Source organism: Euphorbia lathyris, chromosome 8, assembly GCF_963576675.1.
Source record: "Euphorbia lathyris chromosome 8, ddEupLath1.1, whole genome shotgun sequence".
Classification (NCBI taxonomy): domain Eukaryota; kingdom Viridiplantae; phylum Streptophyta; class Magnoliopsida; order Malpighiales; family Euphorbiaceae; genus Euphorbia; species Euphorbia lathyris.
In genome coordinates this window covers 27937275-27963157 of record NC_088917.1, presented here as the reverse complement: position 1 = coordinate 27963157, position 25883 = coordinate 27937275, and the positions used below count along the sequence as shown (strand labels likewise).

At 33.5% G+C, this 25883-nt stretch overlaps 2 protein-coding genes across 2 annotated transcripts; both read right to left on the bottom strand.

Moving 5' to 3' along the window:
* Positions 1-7603: 7603 nt before the first annotated feature.
* LOC136202625 (IQ domain-containing protein IQM1) lies at positions 7604-11612 on the bottom strand. Its single transcript, XM_065993366.1, has 7 exons — positions 11223-11612; positions 9887-10401; positions 9614-9794; positions 9439-9527; positions 9224-9311; positions 8801-9133; positions 7604-8380 (listed from the first exon to the last, which is right to left on the bottom strand). The coding sequence occupies exons 2-7, from the start codon at positions 10363-10365 to the stop codon at positions 7925-7927; spliced, it is 1626 nt and encodes a 541-aa protein (XP_065849438.1). The 5' UTR covers positions 10366-10401; positions 11223-11612; the 3' UTR covers positions 7604-7924.
* A 4026-nt stretch (positions 11613-15638) lies between these two features.
* LOC136203071 (IQ domain-containing protein IQM1-like) lies at positions 15639-17484 on the bottom strand. The gene is made up of 4 exons (XM_065994120.1): positions 17289-17484; positions 17022-17205; positions 16855-16943; positions 15639-16039 (listed from the first exon to the last, which is right to left on the bottom strand). Exons 1-4 carry the CDS (start codon positions 17411-17413, stop codon positions 15934-15936), a joined length of 504 nt encoding a protein of 167 aa, XP_065850192.1. The 5' UTR covers positions 17414-17484; the 3' UTR covers positions 15639-15933.
* Between the last annotated feature and the right edge of the window lie 8399 nt (positions 17485-25883).

Below are 25883 nucleotides of genomic sequence, written 5' to 3'. Positions count from 1 at the left end.
CAGATTTCCGTCGAAATCTGGAAAATTTCCAGATTTCTATAAGTTATATTTTTATTATACATTTTATTACAATCAAAACAAAAGAGAATAAAAAGATGCATAAAAAAAATAAAAAAGAACAAGATCTGAACCACCAACAATGGCGGCAACATTACCATCTTCTCGGATTCCACCTTCTTCTCCGATGATTTCATTCACCATTAACAATCCGAATCAGAATTCCAATCCTTCATCTTCTTCTTCTCCGTTTCAAAATCTGAAACCAAGCATTCTCGTTATTCTCCTAATCCTCTCCATCAATTTCCTTCTCTCAATTTCTCTCTGTCTTCTCCTCCGTCATCTGAATCGGCGCTGTCTCCGCAACGTTTCTACCTCCTCAACGATATCAACATCCGCCGCTGCTCTCACTTCTTCCTCCAACCGTGTTTCGCCTGAGGTTAATCCTGTCTTCTCTCTCATCGACTCTCTCCCGGTGTTCGCTTATAGCTCCATTAAACGGCGTTCGATGACCTCTAATGGCGATTGCGCTGTTTGTTTGTCGAAGTTTGAACAGGAGGATCAACTTCGTTTACTACCTCTTTGTTTCCATGCTTTTCAGACGTCTTCCAGAATTCTGGAATTCTCTTGAAATTCTGGAAAATTTCCAGAATTTTGGAAAATTCCAGAATTCTGGATATTAAAAAAAAGAAGAAAAAAAAGATAAAGAAGAAGAAGAAGAAGAAGAAGAGAGAGAGAGGAAGAAGAAGAAAAAAGAAGAAGAGAAGAAAGAGAAGAAGAAGAAGAAGAAGAGGATGAGAGGAAGAAGAAGAAGAAGAAAAAGAAAAAGAAAAATTAAAAAAAAAATTCCAACTCTACCCCTTGCCATGTCAGCACTTTTAACGGTGTTAAGCCCTTTTCCGTTTTTCGGGTAACAGTGAAACCACAGTCCTTTTTTTTAAAAAAAACAAACCACAGGGGTTTTTTTGGAACAACATCAAACCACAAGGTTTTTTTTTTGGAATTTACCCTAAAAAAATTGTGATAGAATATGAAATCTTAAAAATGTTAGATGTGATTAACCAAAAAAACAAAACGAACACATAAAAATATATAAACAGTACGACTGGAAATTAAAAGGAAAGAGATAGACAAATCTGAGGCATGTATTAGTAGTTTTCTTAAGACAGATGTCGTCGCTATTGACGATCGTCTCCCAGGATACAACAGATTACGCAAGCGAACTCAAACGTGTATAGCCTAGTTATCACCGGAGTAGGAAAACAAGAACAATGTGAACAGACAAAGAGTATTTGGAAAACTTCAACAACAGCTTTTTCATCATCTGTAAATTTGACAATCCATTCTATATTAATAGAACTTGAAAGGATATGTCTTTTCACGAACGAATATGACTGTACAGGACAGACACGACTGTTCACGTACGAACACGACTGTTCATGAAAGGAGGTGTTTGTTGGTATTTAAATTAATAAATAATTTTATTCAATTTTTTCCAACACAAATGAATTCATTTAGTTGCAAAATAGAACAATAAATAATTTTACGAAAGAATTCAAAACAGTAAAATCAGAACTTTTTTTTTTTTTTTGAAAATTAATTAATATTGCTAAACTCTCCATTTAAAACATTATTCATTTGAAAAAAAAGGGTTGTGAAACCATATATATTTGACAAAGTGAAGCATGGACTTTTTGTAAAAGTAAACAAATGATGAGTTGATCATAGCTATCAAATTTTAAATAATAACAAAATGTTCAAAAGATTGAAAATAAGGAATATTCACTTCATATATAAAACTCATTTAATCACAATAATTTATTTCAAGAATTATAACCACATTTTAATTCAACTTACGGCACACTTTTATATTTGAATAACTCCAATTCACAAGTTTAATATAAATATAAAAATTTCAACCCACTAAATTGAACATGTGTCAATAGTTTTCCGGTTCGATATTTATTAAACTAGCTTCAAGCATGTGCAATGCACGGAATTTTTTTTATATTTCTTAACTAATATATCTATTTATATAAAAGAATTATTGAATATATAAAAAAATTAATGAAAATATAAATTGAAAAGGTACTAATATTATTCCATATTTATATTAAAATAACGTAATTAAATATAATAGATACTTTATATTATTAAAACTTAAATAAAAATTATATTTTAAATATAATTATATATTTTAACTTTTTTCCTTTTAACTTTTGAAATTATATTTATTTTATAATAAATACTTAACTTTAAAGATTAATGATCAAGAGCGGAAACGATTTATTTTATACATTGATCAATATATCTACGTGGTTGCAATAAAAGAAAGGACTCAGATCTGAATATTCGGAAGGACCTAAATGATGAAGATTCGATTGCAGTTACTTTTCTACGGATTTTGATTTCTATGAAGTATATGTATTTTTGTTTTTCTGTGTATTTTATACATTTTATGGCTTTTTATGCTCTTTGTAGTCGTTTTGGTCCCATTGTTGATTTTGTAAGGTTTTTTACCTTTTTCATTTTTTGTTGTAATTGTTCTTTTCGTATCTAATGAAGTTATAAGCATTTTCATCAAAAAAAAAAAAAGTTTATATATTTACTTAGGAATCCTTTCCATTTTCCTGTTATAGAATGGACATTGGGACTTGGTGTTGGTAGTTGTTGAAGGAGTAAAAGGAATAATAATTTGGCATGAATTTTGAAGATGTTTATAGCTTCCAACATGGTATATGCAATTATTTACCTTTTCAATATTCAATTTTAACATCAAAATATAAGTCAGCATTACTAATATCTCCTACAAAGGAAAATAGGATTGGAAGTTTTCAAATTCGAAGGTAAATAATTTATTAGTCTCCTATTTTTTACTTAACATATTGTTTAGTCCTTCTATTTTGAAAAACATATTATAAAGTATCTATCGTTTGTCAATATTAATTCTTTAGTCATTCTGTCTATTTTTTTAGATTTTCAACCGTTATATTTAGCATAAACAGACAAAAAATAACATAGTAACCTTATACTATGGTTGTCCTAAAAGCTATGATATATTCGGTTAAAAATCTAAAAAAATAGATAAAATGACCAAAAACTTAATATTGACAAAAGATATAGATCTTATAATGTGTTTTTCAAAATAGGGGGACTAAATAAATTATTTACCCTAATAAGAATAATACGAATAGACAAATATTTTATGATCTAAGTTTCTTTTATCTCATTAAATGACAAAATCAAAAATATATATTGACCATATGTTTTTATTTTTCAGTTCTCTCTGTCATATAGTTAATAATTTCACTTCCTTTGAGATTAGCATTGTTTCCTCCTCAACTTCGCTTTGTAGAGTTATCATCCCTGTGAAATTATAGATATGAACAAAACTGAATCAATATAAACAAAATTGAAAAACAAAAAATAAATAGATAAGAACAAAATTGGATCAATTTATTTATACCCTCTCTTTCCCCCTTGATAATCATTTGCCACTTCTATACTCAATTTAAAGTAATAAAGGTGAAAATAAAGCAGGTTCGAGATTGTCAGTGCTGCAGGGGGTGCCAACCTAGTTGGGATTTTCTGTCTTATTATCTCCACACCTAGTTCTAATAAAAAAAAGTAATAAAGGTGAAAATAGAACTAAATATTTCATTCTGCACTTAAATATAACAATGAAATGACCTTTCTCAATTATAAGGACTACTTAGCAAAATCTGAAGAAAACATCTAAGAATAAATGTTTACAATTTCAAATATACTATATATATTATTTGTACTAAATGGCAAAAATAATATGAAACATACCAGACGTCACGCAAATTATCAGAATAGTCTGTATTCTCCCGCAATTCTATTTTACCCAGACAATACTTTATAATTATAAAAATAGAACCTTTCAACAATAACAACAGGGTGGCTTTAATCAAAAGAGGAAAAAATGGAAGAAAAAGTGAATAATCCACAAAATTCATTACAAAATGGATAGGAGAAACTTTACCTCTTCAAGAGTTGCAGATCAATTCCAGGAAGATCACGATTTGCATTTGTAGTTGGCATGTGTATCTAATAGAAGATTAAAAGTAAGTGAGAATGAGTACAATCTTAGCTTCAGGTCTATATCACCAAATATAAATCTCAGCCACAAGTTAGATACAAATTACAAACAAAATCAACAATAGCACATATAACAACATAAATTTAATTGAAAATTAATTACTACTATCGTCACTACGATCAATATCATTGTTCGAATCATCAATAAGCACTAAGCTCGACTTCGGTGTCTGTTTCAAACGTACCTTCTTCTTCCTTCTCTTCTCCTTCTCATTGGCTTTGTCCTCCTGCAGTGTTTTGAACCAGCAGATTTTTGTCACTGATATGGATATAGTCTCAGCCACCATAGATGGAATCCCTAATTGAGAAACAATAATAGCTTAATAATTGAAGCAGTTTTTGAAATCCATAGAAAGAGAGAAGTTGTGGAAGATTAGAGATTCAACAAAAACAGTTTGTTTTCTATCGAACTATCAGTTGTTCATCATATCATGTTTTAATCGGAGAGAGTGAAGCAGAGATTGTTGCAGGCTAGGATTCTATTGACAATTAGTTGTTGATAAAGTGTGAGTAGACCTCGGCATGGGCCGGGCCTGTCGGGCTTGTGATCAAATCTGATAAGCCCAAGCCTAGCCCAAGCCCACACTAATATAATCGGGCTCGGGCTCGGGCGGGCTCGACCTAAAAAAGGAATCCCAAGCCCGCCCGCCCGCCCAAGCCCATATAAGGGCGGCCCGGTCGCATTACGCGTCCCCGCTGAGCGAGGGTCCGGGGAGGGGTCCCACCACAAGGGTGTATTGGGGGCAAGCCTTCCCTTGCCAATTTAATTGACAAGCCCATATCTAAATTAAAAAAAAATCAATTAAAATAAAATACTAACTTTTTTAATAAAAAATAATAAACATAATAGTTAATAAGTCTTAGAAAACTAATTGTAAATTGTAAATACTGATTACTTATTTAATTATCTATAAATTTATATATGTAGGGTTTTTATGGACTCATTTAATTTATATAATTAAATTTATAAATACATATATATATATATATAATGGGTCGGGCCGGGCCCGTCTGGTATTTACATAGCACATGCCCGCCCATTTACTAGGCGGGCTTAATCGGGCTTGGACCGGGCCTAACACTAATTTTATGTGTCCAGGCCCGGCTAAATGGGCCTGGACTCGGGCCGGGCGGGCGGGCTCATCGGCCCATGGCGAGGTCTAAGTGTGAGTGAGTGTTTTCTCGAAAATTTAGCATGAGAAGATTAAGATAGATTGAGAGGAGTTAGTTTTGCTAAAATGTAGTTTACTTAGATGGGTCAGTATTATCTGATTGGAGAACAAATTACAAAGTTCATTAAATTGACACATTTAAATTAGATGCTTTAATATCTTGAAATATTTCATCTTATTTCCTTTGTTATATATATATATTACTCGCACAAACTCTGTTGGGTTGGAAAAAAATAGGCAAAAAGTATCATCAGATTCTTGATTTTTTATTTGAATACATTAAGCCTCTGATTATTTATTTTTTGTCTCATTAAGATAAACATGTAATTCTATTAAAAACATGTTATTAACTTCATCTGTATTTGAAATTATTAAAAAATACAAATTTCAAATGCATGTGCAATGAATAACAGTCTGTTAACCGAATTTTATGTTCAAAATTACCTTTTTTTTGTTATCAAGGGCTTACTGAGACAAAAAAATAAAATAAATGATCAGTGACTTAATGTATCCAAATAAAAGATTAAGAGTTTCATGAACCAAAAAAATGAAAGATCAGAAACCTAACAATGTTTTTTTGTAAAAAAAAACACCATGTACCATCCATTTTTTGTATATATGCATATTGACTCCAATCTCTAGATATTTCAATTGGTTTACTGTCAATATTAATCCTTTTTGTAAAGAAATTCAAAGTAACTCATGCAATTGAAATATTCAAATTACATCGGCTTTTGGAAGGAGTTTATGTTCCCTAAGAAAATAAAAAATAGTGCTGGGACATAAAAAAAAATAGTGCTAATTTAGGGAGACTTTTTGGGAAGATTTTGATAGATAATAGACATACGAATTCTATTAGGATTCCATTAGAGCACCACCAGGAATCAATGGATAAAAGATAGGGATAGTGGGTTTAAGGATTTGATTAGTTAGAGAAGAAAATTAATTATTAAATTATTTACTAATTGAAAAACGTTTTATTGGAAAAATTGACACATCAGCTCCTGCTTTCTTATTTAGCCACATCAGCTACCGAAATCTCTAAAATTGTGACATGTGTTACTTTTGTTCCACAATTTATATATATAATAGATAGATACCATAGTGTTTATTAGGTCCTGTTAGATTTTGGCTTATTTGAATTCTACGATGGAGATTCAAACCATTCAAAGACTTAAATTTAATAAGTCTAAAGCTAACGGTGAATAACCAAATTCATTTGATCATTCAAGGTCTAAGTGCTAAATACATACGGCTATAGGATTTTATATATAACTAGTTCAAAAATAGAAATATTTAAAAATATTCTATAACAATAAATAATAATAATAATAATTACATAATTATGTCTTAATATCTCAAAATTACAAAATTTTACAAATTTATTTTGAATAATAAATATATAAGTGGAGAACCATTATAAAAGTTTAATACAATTCTAGTTCAGGTACTTTTATCAATTGTTCCATTATATTTTTAAAATATTCAATTACCCCTAAATTTATTTAAAGTATTCTATTAACCCTTTAAAATCTACGTGGTAGAGTAGGAAACGTTTTGAAAATGTTAAAATGTATATACTTTAAATATGTTCAAATGGATAATAAATCATTTTATACAAATTTAAGAAGTAACTTTTTAAAGAATTAATTAGTCATTTTAAACACGTTAAAGTGGCTAAATAGATTTTTTTTTTCAAATTATATGAAGCTCAATTCACTTTTCTGGATGAAAGAATGATTGTAAAATGAAAGATGAAAACTTTTTTTTTAAAGGAAGTAAAAATTGGATTATTATTGTACAAGATGGATTATTTTATGTATGCAAGTACATTTGGTAAAGATCAAGCCCATATAAGCCCACTTGAGAGTTAGGCCTTATTTTGCAAAGAGGAAGGATTTTTCTTTTTTGGGTTACAGAGGAAGGCTAAAAAGCCCAAGCAAATATGAAGGATTTAAAACAGTTTAGATGTTGGAGAAATTTATTTCTGGCGTATTACGTCATCTATGCACCATCATAATAATTTTAATATCACGTTACATTTTAACTAATAAAATAGGCGGAATACATTTCAGGTCTCATGAATTTGAACAGAGAAATTGATTAGCCATCTGAATTTTAAGTTATTTGTTAATTTCAGACATTGCTTATAATGATATATTAAATTAACATGTAAGCTTCCAAATGTTTACAATGATTTAATAGCTTTTTAAACTTGCTTAAACTCGTACATGTTTTAAGTTGTTCAAACCTTTCATTATTTTAATATGTGGATGCATTAAGTAAGTTCAAGAAACTAAAGATACACCATATAACTAACTTTAGGAATAAATTGATTATTAAGCGTTTAATTAAGAAGTACAATAAAAGTGAAACATATGCTTCTAATGGATACACAATTTTGTATATACAAGAAAGGTATACAACAGTAATTGTGTGCAACAAAAATAATGTTGCTTTACTCGAAGCAATATGAAAAAGAATGAAAAAATAAAAAGGATAAATGAAAAAATTACGTAACAGTTGGGTTAGTCCCTCGATCTATCCATCTTTATTCATCTAAAACACTAATGTCAATACGAGCACCAGTAGTGTCGTATTCGAGAAATTCTATTATGATCCCAGTCAATTGCTCAAGTAACGGAGATTGCGGGTGGGGTCCTAGGAGTTCTAGGAGTAGGACTAGGGAGTCCCATGTATTGAAGTCTAGGGGAAACCCTAACCCCTGGACTGGGGCGTGGGGAAGGAATAGGGCCGTAGTTTCCGAAAGGTGTAGGGGCAATTCTCGGAGACAGATTGACTTGTTCCAAAGCTCTAAATTGGAGCTCCGATGGATAATCACGGACACAGCCGATTCTAGGTCCAGCTCCTGTGCTCCACTTGCGAGACAAACGTTCTGGCCACTCGAATGCCTTTGTCTTCCTTTCTTCTTCTGATGATTCTTCTTTTGTTGGAATTGTAGTCTCTTTTGTGGGCATTTTATCAAACACCTTCTGTGCATCATTTGATTGAGAGTTATCAACTGATTCAGCTTTTTCTTCTTCTTCCAGGACGGCTTGTGATGGACTGTCATCATCAATCGCACATTTCTGCATAGAAAACAATGGATCAACATCAGCCATCAGGTACTTTGTTAGGATTATGCAAATATAAATCAAAGTTCTTGTAATGTTGTTGGATAAAGGTGAAATTGACACCTAAATTTGAATTCAAATTGAAATTTAGGTATCAATTCAATTCTAAAGTTACTAAAATTTGATAAATTAGCTTTTATAAGGTTGTGGTCTTTTGAGCTCAAATTGAAAGGTCATATTAGCCCAAAAGTGACAAGTGCACATACATGACTAGTGACACTTGTTACATCCAATTCATTTGATTGAAAATTGCTACATTGAACGGAGAATGTCTACTATAGTCCGGGACAACTGGTCCCGTGTGTTAACGTGTCATCATTTGAATGGCAGTTTATTTCAGATTAAATTGAACATATATCATTAGGTTGTTAGTACCTTAACATTGGTGAGATCCACATTGTGTTCTTGAAGAAAGCAAATGAATTCCCTGAAGTTTTCTTCAGTGGGGTGATAATGACCACTGTAAGGCCAAATAGCCTCAAGAATTCCATTTTTAGCGACTAATCTTCCGGCAGCAGTGGTGGCACCACCAGATAGAAAACTAGAATGCTGAAACACACCCTTCTTCTTTTGCCCTACGTACAAAGCCCTTGTGGTGCTTAGTACAAATATCCATTTCGATCCTTCTATTGTATCTACTACATTCCTAGTTTGCCTGTAAACAAGCCTCCCACTTTCTACTATCACTTCGTATGCTTCCCTTTCATTCTGCAATACAAATTACACAAAAAAACATTACTCAAACAAACACAAAAGTTTCCCCAAAAGATAAAGACAAGAGCTTTTTGTTCAACTTACTGGTCCAAGATATTGTATGCATTGGCGTTGCAGAACACTTCTTGGGCATTTTTCTAGATTCACTTCTTTACCATCCCCGACATCCAACCTGCATTTTTCAGGGCAAGTAATTAGTTACCGAGAGGCAATAAACGCTAAATTGAGAAATTTTACTGTGATTCAAGACCAAATGATTGTGGACTTTTCAGAAAATTCTGGGAAACCAATGTACTTACCAGTAGAAGAAAGGTTGAGTGCTTTCGCTTTTGAACCAAACATCATAATAAAAGTGCAAATTATGACCATACCGATGTCGTGGATCAATCTGTAGAATACAGAGGATGATAATTAGATGTTTAATCAAATGTAGTGATCATCATAATCTTATGAAAATAATGTTTGAAAACTTACAGCTTCAAGCCAATGTTGTAAGGCTAATTTCTGAGCTTTTTCATCTTTGGATAACCCTTTACCAACCTTAGCAGCTCTTGTTCTTGCCCTTGCCCATCTTGAAACTGCAGTTTCTGGTTTATCAATATTAAAGAAAGACACAGAACTCCTCTTCAAAGCTGCAAAGTCCAAAGCTTTCCACCTGAAAATCAACATTAAAAAAATCCCCAAATTAAGAAACAAATCAAAAACCCCCCAAACCAGAAAATTTAGAGAAAGTATGAAATTACTAACCAGAGTTCTTCAACAACAACTGCACAATCTGCAAGATTCCTTCTTGTCCGGTAACTCTTATAAACCTTCTGAACTTTAACTGCGGCCGCATCTAGCTCACTCACTGGTCTGGGCGAAAACAAAATGGCGGGTTCAGGAAGAGAGAGTGGTGGCTTTGTCGGAGTATTTACTGATTTACTATCTGTGTTCTTGAATGAGTCTAGAATTAGATCTTTGAAGGATAAATTTCTGATAAGCATTACATTTTCCGGTTTGCAGTTCTTCTTGTTTATAGAATTCTTGCTTCTGGTTGTGGTTGGTGTTTTGGAGTTGACAGATTTTGTCATCAATTCTGAATCCGTAGTTTTCTTGAAACTTTCTGATCTCAGGGGGATTATGATCCGTTTAGGGGAGAGATTAATGTTGTATGTTAAACCGAAGAAGCTGTGTCGTACGATTTCTTCCCAGGCTGAATAGAGCAAGGACAGCGATAAACCCATATATGAATTTCAGTCACCAACGTTGAACAAGAGAACCTGGTCAAGGAAAAATTGGGATTTATCAAAAAGATGAAGTCTTTTGTAATGAAATTCAACTGGGTTGAAGTAAACTAGTCTAAGAAGAAGAAAAAGGGAAGATTTTTAAGAAAGAAAATCAAAGTTCGAACTTTATAGATGAGAAAACTACAGTCAGATTCACTCCCTTTTGGCCAAAATGAAGGAAGCAGCCTAGCAGATGAGAAAATTCAAAATTGGAAAAAACCAAAGGCATCAAACACCTAATTTATTTAATATTATAAGTGGCGGAGCCAGCTTTTGACTGATAAGTACAGATACACGGGGAGAGTTCAAAAAAATTTCCGATCATAGGAGCGTAAAATAAAGTTTAACTCGTCTCAAAAGGAACATTGACTCGTATATTTAAGGAGCCATGTAGCTTTTCAATTTAGCAATAAGGTAAAACAATGTCATTATAATATGGACTATTTATTTATTTTATTAGGACCAAAACAAGGCTGTCAAAGAAAAAGAGTTAACCATCTACTCCTTCAACATCCCCTCTACATGAAATTTCGTGGGGATGGTTCCCAGCAGTCCGGGTGCCACGACACCCCATTGCCCCTATATATCTGCCTTAGCCACTGGCAGAGGGAGAGAGGTGCATGGAGTCCGTCGCCCAATCACCAGAATCCACTCTAGGAAGGATGGTTCTAGGCGGTCCTCTATTTGAAAAGAGGATTTGGGGATGCTTTGCATCCAAGACTCTCTTTTCTAAGCTTAGCCAAAACATACTATTATTAATCCAAAAAGGGGGAAAAACAACAGAATACTAAAACAATTAAACTTGTAATCATTACCTAAAAATGAGGAATTGGAGCTTGGGAAAAGAATGAAGGATGGTTCAATCAATCAGGATGCAAAAGTGTGAGTTGAGTATGACACTTGACTCCAATATCTCCTTTAAATACAACCCAAAAGAAAGGGGAAAATAAAAAAAGGTCTACTTGAACCTTCAAAGCCGAAAAGGAGGAAGAAAAAAAATCAAAGCAGTGGTGTGGAATTCTATACAAGAAAATTAATGAAACTGGTAAAGGTATATGTATAGAATTGAATATTGGAAGTGAATTTTCAACGGTTCAAAGGCACGAGTTCATAAATTTGATGGCTTTCAAAGAGGAAATGTGAAGATTAAATAAAAAATAATAATAAAAAAAGAAAGGGGGTTTGTTAGATAGGTGAACGTGAGATGAGCTGGTCAAAGAAACGAGCTTCCATGAAAAAACATGAATGGCAGTAGTAATAAAATTCAGACAGAACAGAAGTGGGATTTTATTGTTTGTTTTAGTAATTTAATAGAGAGTCAACCACTCTGTTTGGGTCGTGTCGTGGTTCATCTACACGCTTATCCGAAGACTTGTTGTTAGTTTTCATTTTCGTCCTTATTGTACGTACTGTGTTTGACTTTATGGTTTCATTATTTTATTGTTTTTCATTTTCTGTTTCTTATTAGGGAAAAATAAAATAAAATGGATTTATTTAACACAATTAAAAGTAAAAATTAAATTAAATTATTGGCAACTATCAATACGGTGTCAGATGGAGTGGTTGACAATCCTTTTCTCTTAATCAATGTCACAAATTTAAGTTTTGTATACTGTGGAAACTGAAAACAGTTGTTGAGTTTTTCGGAATTGAATATGGTAAACAGACTATAATACTAAAAAAAACTAATGTTTTTGGATTCGGAGCTGATTCATCGGCAGTGGTGGAGCCAGGATTTTATATTTAGGGGTCTATTTTAGCCTGAAGGTAGTGTTGGTGAAATTTTTTGAAATCCACACAAAAATTTGTTGGCCTCGATCTTCTAAAACTTTGTTGTTTTGGATGAATTTCTTATAATGTTTATAAGGTAAAATTTAATTCAAAAATTAAGTTTTTTGAGTTTTAAAATAAAAAATTGATTTAGGAAAAGAAATTAATTCAAAGGGGTTAAGAAGGTAAAAAGAACATCAAAATAATAAGGTTTAAGAAAAAGAGGTTTATGAGGTTTGAACGCTTCATCCATTGTATTAAAAAATGTCTTAACCAATTCAACTATCTTAATATATTGTAATAAAGTTACAAATACACCAATATGAATTAAAATTATGGGAGACTGTCAACTACCAAAAGCATACTACTTAAGGGTTGAGCCGGCAAGCCCGGGGGGGGGGGGGGGGGGGCATCTGACCAACGCATGGGCCTCACGAGCCACCACTACACTTTCTCTCTATCCTCATGTTCCGGCGCGTGAAGCTTCCTTCTCGATTCCTTTTCACTTATCCGACATTGGAATCTCAATTCCGTCCAACCTGCGTGGTCGTCTCTGTTAGGGAAGTCATTCTCTGAATCTGTCTCCTTTCTATTTGCATTGCGTATTAATTTGAGTTACTATTGTTATATTTTTCTCGACATGGACAAGTAAACAAAAATATTTGTATATGTGACTTTTATTTTCCATAGTCGCGATTCAGTTGGATATAAATGACGAAGGATTGAATTACACTGTAACTATGCAGTGAAAGGTAAAGTCAAATATCAACTTGACTTCTTATGTTTCTAGGGGGGTGAGACACTTCTTTCTTAAGTCGGTACACTCATTCTGTTACACGCTTGATTGGATTAATATAATATAAATTAATAGATAGAAATTTAAGACTTAAATTATTATCTAATTCAATTGAATTTTGCAACAACTACTAGTTGTGGTAAAAAGCTGATGGGTCACACAACAAAAATATGGGGAGAAGGATAAAATGGTAATTTGAAGATTGTTTTCGAACGACACATTCTGAATGGGTCATAGTTTTGAGAGTATTGAATCTCACACGTGTATATATTAATTTAGATTAATAAATTATATAATTACTTAATTCTGTCTAAATTAATATTCAGCCCTTTGTTAATTGAAAAATGATATGATTTAATCTTAAAAAAAGATGTATTCGATTTATCTATTTTCTTAAAGATAATTGATAAATTATCTTTTATTATTGGGTTAGGCTATGCTTATTTTGTTTTTTTACAAAGTAAGCATTAATATATATTAGATATAAGATAATACAGATATTTATATAATTATATTTAAATAGGAGGCTAGATTTTTTTTTCACTAGTTAGAGATAGGTCTGTAAATGAGCCGAGCCGCTCATGAGCGGTTCGGCGTTTGGCTCGATTTTTTAATGAGCCGCTCGTGAGCATGATTTTCAGGCTCGATTTGTAAACGAACCGAGCTTGAGCAGATCAAAGTTTGGCTCGAAAGCTCACGAACAAGCTTGATTAGAAGCTCGTGAACAAGTTCATGAACAAGCTTGATAAAAGCTCATGAGCTAGCTCAATTATAATATTATTTTCTAATGACTAAATGATGTTTTATGTGTATACAATTAATATTATTTGATGTACCGAATTTGATATTATTTTATTTGTGAACACCATAAACGATCTTGTTTGTGAGCAAAATAAACGAGTTGCTTGTGATCAAAGTTCATGAGCACAAGAAATGAGCTTTTCATAGAAAAATAAAAGAGCTGCTCGTGAGCAAAGCTCGCGAGTATAACGAATGAGCTGCTCACGAACAAATAAAATGAGCTGTTGGTGAGCAAGCTCGTGAGCTTGATAAACGAGCTCGACTCGTGAGCAGCTCGTGAACAATCGAGCTGCTAAACGAGCCAAGCCTGAACAGCAAATTGAGCTCAAACCGAGCTCGACGCTCGGCTCGAGCTCGATAAGAAACTGCCGAGCCGAGCTCGAACAGGCCAAAGCTCGGTTCATTTAAAGCCATAATTAGAGAAACATACAAAAAAAAACTAGCACAAAAAGAAATTCAAAGCATAAACCTTTCATTTCACCCAATCGTTATTCGTCCGTATTTTGTTGGATAACCGTTAGAGGCAATTAATCATTGGTTGCTTGTACAAGAGTTGATACGTGGATCATTACATCACGGTTGAATTCTTCCAGTAAATTGCTCCTCCAAAAGTAGATCGTTTCAAGAGGTATTTCGTAAAATCCTTATTGGTTATTGCTTTTAATGACATTAAATAACGAACATAATTGATTCGCGGTTAAAGAAAATATGAATTTTTATTTTTCGCGTTGCCTAACATGCTTCTATATCCTTACACTTCACTATCACATTTCAATATCTTCCGTCAAGGTTCTGATCGATGATCAGCTTGTTCAAGTAAATAGAGATCCAATTGTGCATCCTCCTCCATCATTTCGATCATCCACTGAACTTGTGCCAATATTCTGTAGTACTATCAGAAGTCATTTTGGTTTGAGATTATGAGGTTGGTCTGCTTGTGAATATTGTGAGGTTGTGTTGCTTTTGAGTATTGTGAGGTTCTACGAAGATATATATATATATCTTTGCTAGATACCAACATTTTACAGCCAACGACAACCCATATATCAAGAATCACCACAAATTTCAAGACATAATAATATAATATTGACTGTTTTTTTTCAAAAGAGTCTAAAAGGGTGAATTATTGTAGGGAACATTATATTGTCCGGACACAACTCGTTTGCCAAGGGTCACCATAAATTTCAAGAAATAATAACATCAGATTGTCTGCTTTGTTAAAAGAGTCCAAAAAGGTGAATTATTGTAGTGAATGCTTTACAGTCTGGAGACAACTCATATATCAGGAGTTACCACAAATTTCAAGAGTTAATGATATTAACTGTTTTTTCAAAAGAGTCCATATGGGTGAATTATTGTAGTGAACATTTTACGGTCTAGAGACAACCCACATGTCAAGAGTCACCATATATTTCAAGACATAATAATATTGACTACTTTACATCCTGGAGACAACACACAATCTGGAGACAACTGACAGCCTGAATACAACTCATAACTTAGAGCTCATAACCCAGATCTATAAAACAAGACCATTTGTGTAACGCTTTAGCCCATAATCAGTTTAAACATTTAGTTTGAACTAAATATTCTTATATCAATAGGTGCATCTCACTCTCATGCAACTGAAAATGAAAATTTCGTCAACTTTCCTTTTGAACGGAGCATAGTTGCAACCCTCGACTAGTCAACATGTACTAAAACATGCTTTCTTATCAATATATTGTTGTTTGGTTTCATAGAGATACATATGTTAGTCCAACAAAGTTTAATCTGGTATTTCCATTTATGTTTTGTTTTAGGCTTCCGTCATATGACAATTTTCGAGTACAATCGCTTCACATGTTATGAGTTGTATGCTATATGCATTACATTCCATTTGAATTTTCCATATATATATATAAATGGTACAACTCTTTCATATGAATACTCAAATATTAATAAAAAAACATTACAAAATATTTTTTATTACAAAAATAACCTTACAAAATAAGGTTATAAAAATAACATCACAAAATTCAAATTAAATACATATCATTTCAAAAAAAGCATAACCAATCACATAACACATTAATACAAATTTAAACAAGCCTCTCACTCTCTACTATTACTTAGTATTCTTCCCTTTCTTTCTGCAATACAAATTACGCAAAATTTACTCAGACAAGGACAAAATTTTCTCCAATATATTCTATGCATTGGCTTTGTAGAACACTTCTTGGGCATTTTTCTAGATTCACTTCTTTACCATCCCCAACTTCTAACCTGCATTTTCAGGAGAGGACACATCAACAAGAGTAAAGAAGTAGGGGTGTAAACGATCATGTCTAATTCGCAAACTGTTCGAGTTCGGCTCGATCAAAGCTCGGTTAAAGTTTGGATCGATTGGGCTCAGTTCGAGCATTAATGAGTCCGATTCTGAGCTTCTTTGGTTCGGCTCGAAAGATCGTGAGCAGACTCGAGAGTTTTTTTTAATAATATTATATATATTATTGGTTTTTATTTTTAAATTTAAATACATTTTATTTTTGTAGTTTTTTTAATTAGTAACTTTGAATCACACGTATATGTTTGGCCCAAAACTCAATTTGAAACTATATGTTTGTAAATTACATGTTAAATTTGAATTGGTTAGATTATATATTTGTTTATTCATATTACTTTGTTTAAATTTGTTATAGATTGTATGTTATATTTGTTTTTGAAGTTTAAATTTAGTATTCCTTCGTGATTTTAGATAATAAAATGTTAATAGGTACAAGTAAGTATAATTCACAACAGTTTCAATTTTTTTTTTCAAAACAAGCCGTTCGATGAGCTCGAGCCAAGCTCCAAAATTCAAGGCTCGACAAGAGTCGAGTTCGAGCCGAGTCCAATCTCCGAACTTCGTAAGCAAACGTCTTTTGGATTTGAAGAATCAATGTATACTTATCTCACTATGTGTTTTTAGTTCTACTAATTAATTAACCATGTTGTCAAGATTCGAACCCCCATTTAGTCTACAGCTTCAAATACCATATTATAAAACCGTTTGAACTAAAAAGTTAAAGTTTCGATCATGAACGAGGCAATGCACTCACCAGTAGAAGAATGGTTGAGTAGTTTGGCTTTTGAACCAGATATCATAATAAAACTTCAAATTATGACCAGTCCGACGCCATGGATCAATCTGTAGATTACAGAGAATGATAATTACACATTTAAGCAAATTTAGTGATCATCATAATTAATTATATCAAAAACTTACAGCTTGAAGCCAGTGTTGCTGTAAATCTAATTTGTGAGCTCTTTCATCTTCGGATAAACCTTTACCAACAATAGCAGCTCTTGTTCCTGCTCTTTCCCACCTTGAAACTGCTGTTTCTGGTTCATCGATATTATAAAACGACACTGAACTCCTCTTCAAAGCTGCAAATTCCGAAGCTCTCCGCCTGAAAATCAACATTCACAAAATCCCCAAATTTATAAACAAATCAAAAACTCCAAAATCAGAAAATTTAGAGAAGATACTAACCAGAGTTCTTCAACAACTACTGCACAATCTGCAAGATTCCTTCTTGTCTGGTAACTTCTATAAATCTTCTGAATTTTAACTGCGGCGGCATCTAGCTCAGGAAGAGAGATTGTTGGCTCTATCATCGGAGATTAATGATTTGAATATTGGAATGAATTTTCAAAGGTTCAAAGGCACGAGTTTATAAGTTCAATTTGATGGCTTTGAAAGTAATGTGAAGATTAAACTAAAAGTAAAAAACAAAAGAGGGTTTGTTAGATGGGCTGGTCAAAGAAATCAGTTTCCAGGCAAAAACACGAAGTTGCCAGCAGTGGCGGAGGCGGAGGCAGAGGGAGGCAGGAGGGGCAGTCTTCCCCGGAAAATGTAAAAAAATAATCTTATATTTTATTAAATTTTGATTTAAAGTTCAATTAGACCCTTAATTTCTATTTTAAAAATTAATTAACTTATTAATTTTCAAAAAGTGATCAATCTTAAATATATATTTTAAAAGTTAATTAGATTTTTAATATTCTCACATCTCAAGTATTCAATATATGTCGAAACTGAACTGCTAAAATGGCAAGTCTGTAAATTTATAAAAATGTTATGAAGATGTACAAAACATAAAATTTTATTGTATTTGTCTGTAATCGTGGTGGATATTGTATTTATCTGTAATCGTATAATGTTTTATTCCTTACATTTTACTTGTCATATTTCTTTTTTCATCTAATGAAATTATAAGTAATTTTTCAAAAAAAAAATATAAAATTATATTTTATTTATGATATATAAAAAATAATGATATATTGAGAATTAAGTTTGTAATACGATTTAATTGTAATTTTATAATTATATATGATTTTCATATAAATAGTTTTTTTTATTGCAACAAAAAAATTCCTTTTCTTCGGTGCAAAATATGGAAGAAAGGTAGGAAGCAACCAAAAAGATTTATTGATACACAACAGTCTTGATCACATGCACCTTAATAAGTATGTAGAATTTACTCATTCACTATTAGATCTAGGCTTAGTTCCATAAAACTCTGAGATTAAATTATAAATCTGCACCTGCTCTGAATATTAAAAACTAAATTGGATTGGATAAGAATAATAGAAACTCATCCCTACGCACTGCCTATGCCATTTTTATTCATTAAAATAAAATAAAATAAAATGGATAAACAAATTAATAGGGCTCATGCTAATCTTTGTTTATTTAATTAATAAATCGCAATTAGGGTCTGTGTCTTTGATGAATTAATATTGTTAGACTTTTCAACTTTGCCAAAGGTAATAGATTAATTAATTAATGTAACGTACTAATATGTGGCATATGATATGACTGACTGTTATGTGGGTCAAAATGTAGACCATGCCATATTTATTTCCTTCATCAACAACCAATTCCCTGAGCCTTTGTTTGGAAGTTTGAAGGTTAATGGAAGGGAGAGTTAAAGGAGGTAATGGAAAGGGAAGGGAAGTGATGGAATGGAAAGTTAACAATTAACCTTGTTTTGGAGTTTATAGGATGTAAATGAGGTTAAATGTTTAACCTTGTTTGGGAGTTTAAATATGAAGGGGAAGGAAGGTTAAATTTACTCTGCAGAGACAATAAATTTTAAAAAAGTTTACGTTACTCTCATTAACCCCCAATTTGGAGGTTAGAGTTTGGAGGTTAGAGGAAGTAAACATTTAACCCCATTAACCACCATTTACTCTCAAAAAATAACTCCCAAACAAGGTTAACTCAATACTTAACCTTCCATTACTCTCATTTACTCCCATTAACCTCCTCCCAAACAAGGGCTAAAATTCATACTAGTTATAATTTCTAACTCTTCTTTCTTTATTTTGACCTCATTTTCACGATAAGTTTCTACAATAGATTCACTTTAATAGACTCTCACCAATTAAAATTAAAAAAAAAAAAAATTGAATATCAAATTTTACTCTATTCACAAGAGAGATGAGTGACCGGTATAGAAATCAATTAATTCATTTGATGTTTGGATCATTAGATTATGATAACGACGATGATAACACATGTATGCATAATGAAACACACGACGACATCGACATCGACAATTTTAGATACCATAAGCCTGAACGATGAAGCACTTGGTGTTTCAGTTGAGCACAATACCCTTGATGAAGAAGCATATAGATCAGATGATAATGATACGGATGTAGAACATGGTCCATAAATAGGAATATCATATTTGACTTTATAGAGTTTGATTGATGCATACAAACAACACGCCAATTTCAAAGGTTTTTATGTTATAATGCCATCCTCTAGTAAAGACATATGAGGAGAAGATAAGTATAGAACCTTAAGTAGGGGTGGCAATGAGGAGGAGATTATCCGAAAACTGCGGGTATCCGAACCGACAGGGATGGGGAAAAACCGTAAAAATTGGCGATGGGGACGGGGAAATATTTTTTCCCGAAACCGCGGGTATCCATCCCGTTACCGTGTAAATTCCCGTGGGGGATCCCCGAAAAATCCCCGAATAAAATTATTAATTTTAATTTCTAACCATTATTTTTATATCAATGTATCATATAAATCAGCAACAGTAGAGGTGGGCACGATTCGGTTAACCGGTCCATTAAGCAAAAAAATTAACCAAACCGTTATCAACGGCTTTTTTAACCATCCAAACCGAAACCGGTCCCTATCAATCGGTTAACCATTAATTTTGGTTAGGTTTTTCGGTTAACGGTTTTTAACCAATTCTCACTAGTTAACCAAAAATCAATGGTTAACCATAATTTTTACCCAAACCTAAATTTTTAAACAATATTAAAACACATATAATTTCAAAAATTCAAACGAAACGAATTCATATAAAAGTTCAGAATTTAAACATAAGTACCGAACTAAAAAACAATCCATCAAGTTTACATTTAAAACATAAAGAAATGTAAATAATATTTCGTCAAAGTACCTATGTCAGAGCATATTTTTTTTAAAGTAAAGTAGTATAATCTATGTCATGTATTTATATTAATATATGTTATAATACTTTTTTTAATCTTATAATATAATCTATGTTATATAATATATTAATTTTTTTTAAATTTATATTTATTAAATGGTTCGGTTAAACGTTAACTGCGATTTTTGAACACTCTAACCCGAAACCGAAACCGGTACCTATCTATTTTTTTAACCATTAAAAACCACCGGTTCAGTTAACCGTTTTTTCCGGTTCGGATTATCGATTTTCGGTTCGGTTACCGATTCCGGTTTTTTTGCCCACCCCTAAATAACAGCATGACAGAATATGTACAAAGACTTTATTATATATATAGGAAATATTGAACTTTACTTGGATTCTTCTAACTCCTATTAGATTTTATGTTTATGATTTGTGATTGTTTAGATTCTTCTAACTCATATTAGACTTTACACAAAATATTATTAGGTTTACAAAAAAATCTTCGAATCACTTAATGGGGATTTTCCGAAACCATCCCGTAAACATGTTGAGACGGAGTGGTAAATGCATAACCGTCCCCGCCCGCACCGCACCGTTACCACCCCTAACCTTAAGCTATGATAGAGGGAGGAAAAAAAAGAAACTCAGAAAAAGTCAAAAGAGGTAGATTGCAAAACTAAAATCGGTGCTGCACTTGAAAATGGCTATTGGATAGTTAAAAGTCGAATTGGCGACCACAACCACGGAGTACATCTAAAATTGAGAAGAATGATGTCTAGTGAAAAAAAATTTGACTATCCATACGAAGCGACAATTGGAAGCCAATGATATAGTAGGGGTAAGTGTATCTAAGAGCATTATAATGATGCAAGTTCAAAGTGGTGGACCAGAAAACTTTGGTTGCTTACCAAGAGATTGCAGAAATTTTATTGACAGTAGTAGAAGGCGAAGGCTCGGTGTGGGCGGTGCATGTGCAATAAGCAAACTGTTCTATGATTTGCAAAAGAAAGATAAAGATTTTTTTTATTTGACCAATATAGACGGTGAAGGAAGACTGAATGATGTTTTGTGGATTCATCCACGCTCAATAGCAACATATGAAGAATTCAATGATGTGGTGAGCTTTGACACAAGTTATCTTGTTATCAAATATAAAATGTCATTTGTGAGATTTGTGGGCGTGAATCATCATGGGCAATCAATTATATTAGGTTGTGCTCTAATATCTAATGAAGATATTGATTCTTTCAAGTAGGTGTTCTTTGAAGGAAATTAAGGCTAAGGTATAGCAGCGGAAATATAAAAATTTTAGCCTATTTCCTTTTAACCATAGGATCCGTTAATCATTATTTCATATAAAGTGGGATAAGAAGGAATACCTTTCGATGAACAATCTACCGTTGTTAAAGAAGCGCCCACAATTCTTCTCCGCAATTCCAACCACAAAGTTTAACACGGTGAGGCTAAGATGAATTCAACCCTTATGAGATGCAACCAAAATAGATTGCCTCTAATAAACCAACACAAGATCAAAGAGAAAGAGGGATGAATAAGATTAATCAATCGATGGAATGCCGAATTAATTCTTGTCCACGAACTTGGGGAATAGAATTCTTTTTCTCTCTTAATTAAGCAATTTCGAAAATCACTTAAGGGGAGGGATATAGGCTTAGTCAAAATTCATTAGGGGAGGGGTATATATATTAGCTTGTATCTAAACCCTAGTTAGATAGGAATAGGTTACTTAATAGGAATCCAATTCGGAAAAGGATTCGTAATTATTATCTCACTATATATCTAATATATTTAGGATAATAATAAATAACCTAATTGGATAATAATAGGAGAATATTAATCTAATTAAAACTCCTAATTATATTATCTCTTAATTAATTTAATTCATAATCCTAATCTAATTAGGATTAATGGAATAAAATTAATTCCTTACTAACATATATAAATTTCGGCCCCCTCCTAGTATTTGGGCCTTACTGGGCTTAATTGGGCTTCCATCTATTAATCATATCCATCTCTCTTTTGGTTCCAAGTCTTATGTGTGATCCATTAGGTCCTTACTACTTCTGGCCGTATGCAACCTATTAAATTAATTTCTTCAAGAATTATATTTAATCCCTTGCATAACGGAATGATGTACAGAGTATGTTATTGGCAAGTCCGTAATCATTCCCCCAGAGTCCGTTAAGAAGACAGGTTGATTCTGTCGTTAACCCTTCCGTATTAGTTACGGTATAATACGATCCTTTATCAACTACATCCTTGAACTGAATCTTATGACTATGGGTAATGTCAAGTCACATATAGCGAGATGTTCGTTTTACTTGTTATTGGCCGAGTCAACTCAAAAAGAAAGGTTAAGTGAAATCCGAATTTCTACTCTTAAGCTATCACCTTGCAAGGGTTTAGAGTCGAGTCTTCCACAAGCGATCCTTGGATGTATCTCCCATTAATCGGGAGGGATAAATGCTCAATCCAATGTATAACTACCCTGAAATTACTTCCTGTGACACCCAACCTTTGCAGTTCACACCCCAGAGTCATCTCTGTTAAGGATCGTGGGACCACAGGATCAAAGTCTCACATTCAGTAATTCAGGATGACCAATTAACATTCCTTTGAGTCTGAGGATTAGTTATACCTATTAATACCAATGAGATGAACAGTTGACAAGGATGAATCTACCCATCCTGTTATCTCAAGTCGGATCCCCAATCCTAATGAACAACGTTTCACCGGATCTATGTAACTGTCCAGATATCTATATATGTGAAGCTTGTGAGATCAGCTTTCTGTCGGACAGAAGACATTGTTACATACAAGTCTCAACTGTGATATATCAATCCTAAATATATCACTTGACTTGGGGTGGTTTTAAGTTTATTAGTTTATTATAAAGTTTTGTCTCACTTCATGCTTGTATGAACACTTTATAATCACTTTAAACAAACTTACGGATTTCCTTTTATTAGACTTTATTTAGTGCTTAAAAGGGATTGCCTTTATATAGTTATAAAACATATATCTCATTAAAACAAATGATATAAAGAACAATTCATTTACAATAAGTTTGTATCCTGCAACAATTGACTATAGGACACAAAACCCCAACATACTCCCACTTGGACTAAAGCCAATTGTTTCTAAAACTTATCCCAGTAGAAGTTAAATGACGATCATGTACTTTCTGTGTTAAAGGCTTTGTCAACTGATCTGCAACGTTGTCCTCTGTAGGTACTCTTTCTATTCTCACATCTCCTCTAGCCACAATCTCTCTTATGATGTGGTATCGCTTTAGGTAGTGCTTGATGGATTATGAGACCGTGGTTCCTTTGCTTGCGCAATGGCTCCATTGTTATCACAGTACAGAGTAATGGGATTGACAATGTCAGGCACCACACCTAGTTCTGTAATGAACTTTCTAATCCAAACTGCTTCCTTTGCTGCTTCCGCAGCAGCGATGTACTCTGACTCGGTCGTAGAGAAAGCTACGCTTCCCTGCTTGGAACTTTTCCAACTGACCGCGCCCCCATTTAGGATAAATAGGTATCCTGATTGGGATTTAAAATCATTCTCATCTGTGAGATGACTAGCGTCTGAAAATCCTTGTATTTTCAGATCTCCTTCTCCGTACACTAGAAACATATCTTTAGTTCTTCTCAAGTACTTAAGAATGTTTTTTATGGTAATCCAATGCTCGTCTCCCGGATTCCCTTGGTAACGACTCGTTACAGATAACGCGAACGCTACGTCGGGTCTAGTGCATAGCATAACATACATAATCGAACTGATCGCGCTGGCGTACGGGACTACAGCCATGCGTCGTTTGTCATCATCAGTTTTAGGACATTGATGATTGTTTAACTTTACTCCATGTACCATGGGTAAGTTACCTCGTTTCGATTCAAGCATGCTAAACCGATTTAGCACCTTTTCAATGTATGTAGCCTGTGAAAGACCAAGCAGTCTACGCGATCTATCTCTGTAGATCTTTATACCAAGTATATAGGCTGCTTCACCAAGGTCTTTCATTGAGAAGTTACCAGATAACCATATTTTCACTGACTGTAATAGAGCAATGTCATTTCCCATTAATAGTATATCGTCCACATATAGTATGAGAAATGCTATAGAGCTCCCACTTGCTTTCTTGTAAATGCAAGCTTCTTCGCAATTTTGTTCGAAACCAAATTGTTTTATGGTTTCGTCAAAATGCTTGTTCCAGCTTCTAGATGCTTGCTTGAGTCCATAAATGGATCTCTGAAGTTTGCAAACTTTATTTGCATCCTTTGATATGAAACCTTCAGGTTGCATCATGTATACATCCTCAAGCAGGTTTCCGTTTAGGAAAGCTGTTTTCACATCCATTTGCCAAATCTCCTAATCAAAATGAGCGGCAATTGCAAGCATGATTCTGATTGATTTGGACATAGCAACGGGAGAGAAGGTTTCGTCATAATCAACACCTTGTTTTTGACGATATCCTTTCGCTACCAACCTAGCCTTGTAGGTGCTAACCTTTCCATCCATCTCAGTCTTCTTTTTGAAGATCCATCTTCACCCAATGGGTTTTATCCCTTCGGGTGGATCAACCAAAGTCCAAACTTGGTTAGTATACATGGAATCCATTCCAGAATCCATGGCCTCAAGCCATGCTTTAGAATCTGGACTAATAAGAGCCTCTTCGTAGTTTTCGGGTTCGTCGTCTAACACGGGAACCTCGTCATCATCTCCCACTAGAAAACCATATCTAACTGAGAGTTCACAAACTCTTCGTGATCTACGAATAGGTGCCACTGGAGTCTCATCTAATGGGACTTCTTCGGGTACCTCGACCGCCTCCGTTGTTTCAGTCGGTGTTTCTTCCTCTTGAACTTCATCGAGTTCAATCACGCTTCCCTTTTGTGTTTCTTCGAGAAACTCTTTCTCTAAGAAGGTTGCGTGTTTGGATACGATTACTTTCTGATCATCTGGATGATAGAAGTAATATCCCATAGTTTCCTTAGGGTATCCATGAAGAAACATTTATCAGATTTAGAATCTAATTTGTCGGATGCAACGCGTTTGACATATGCTGAACAACCCCATACTCTCATGAAAGAGAACACGAGTTTCCTACCAACGAATAATTCATATGGCGTGGAACTAGCGGATTTAGTTGGTACTCGATTTAGGGTGAAGAGGGCAGTTTCTAAGGCATAGCCCCAGAACGTCTTTGGAAGTAAGGCCATGCTCATCATGGATCGTACCATATCTAATAGGGTACGGTTTCTCCTCTCGGATACACCATTGTGTTGTGGCGTATAGGGAGGTGTCCATTATGAGCATATCCCACATTTAGTTAGATAATTCAGAAAATCATCAGAAAGATATTCGCCACCTCGATCAGATCGAAGTGTTTTTATTTTCTTTCCTAATTGATTTTCCACTTCATTCTTGAAGCATTTGAACTTGTCAAAAGCTTCTGATTTGTGCCTCATCAAGTAGATATAACCATAGCGAGTATGATCATCTATGAAGCTAATGAAGTATCTGAATCCTCCTCTTGCTTGGACTGACATAGGACCACATACATCTGAATGAGTCCTAGAGTGTCTGATACACGCTCACCTTTATTGCTAAAGGGTGTCTTTGTCATTTTACCTTTT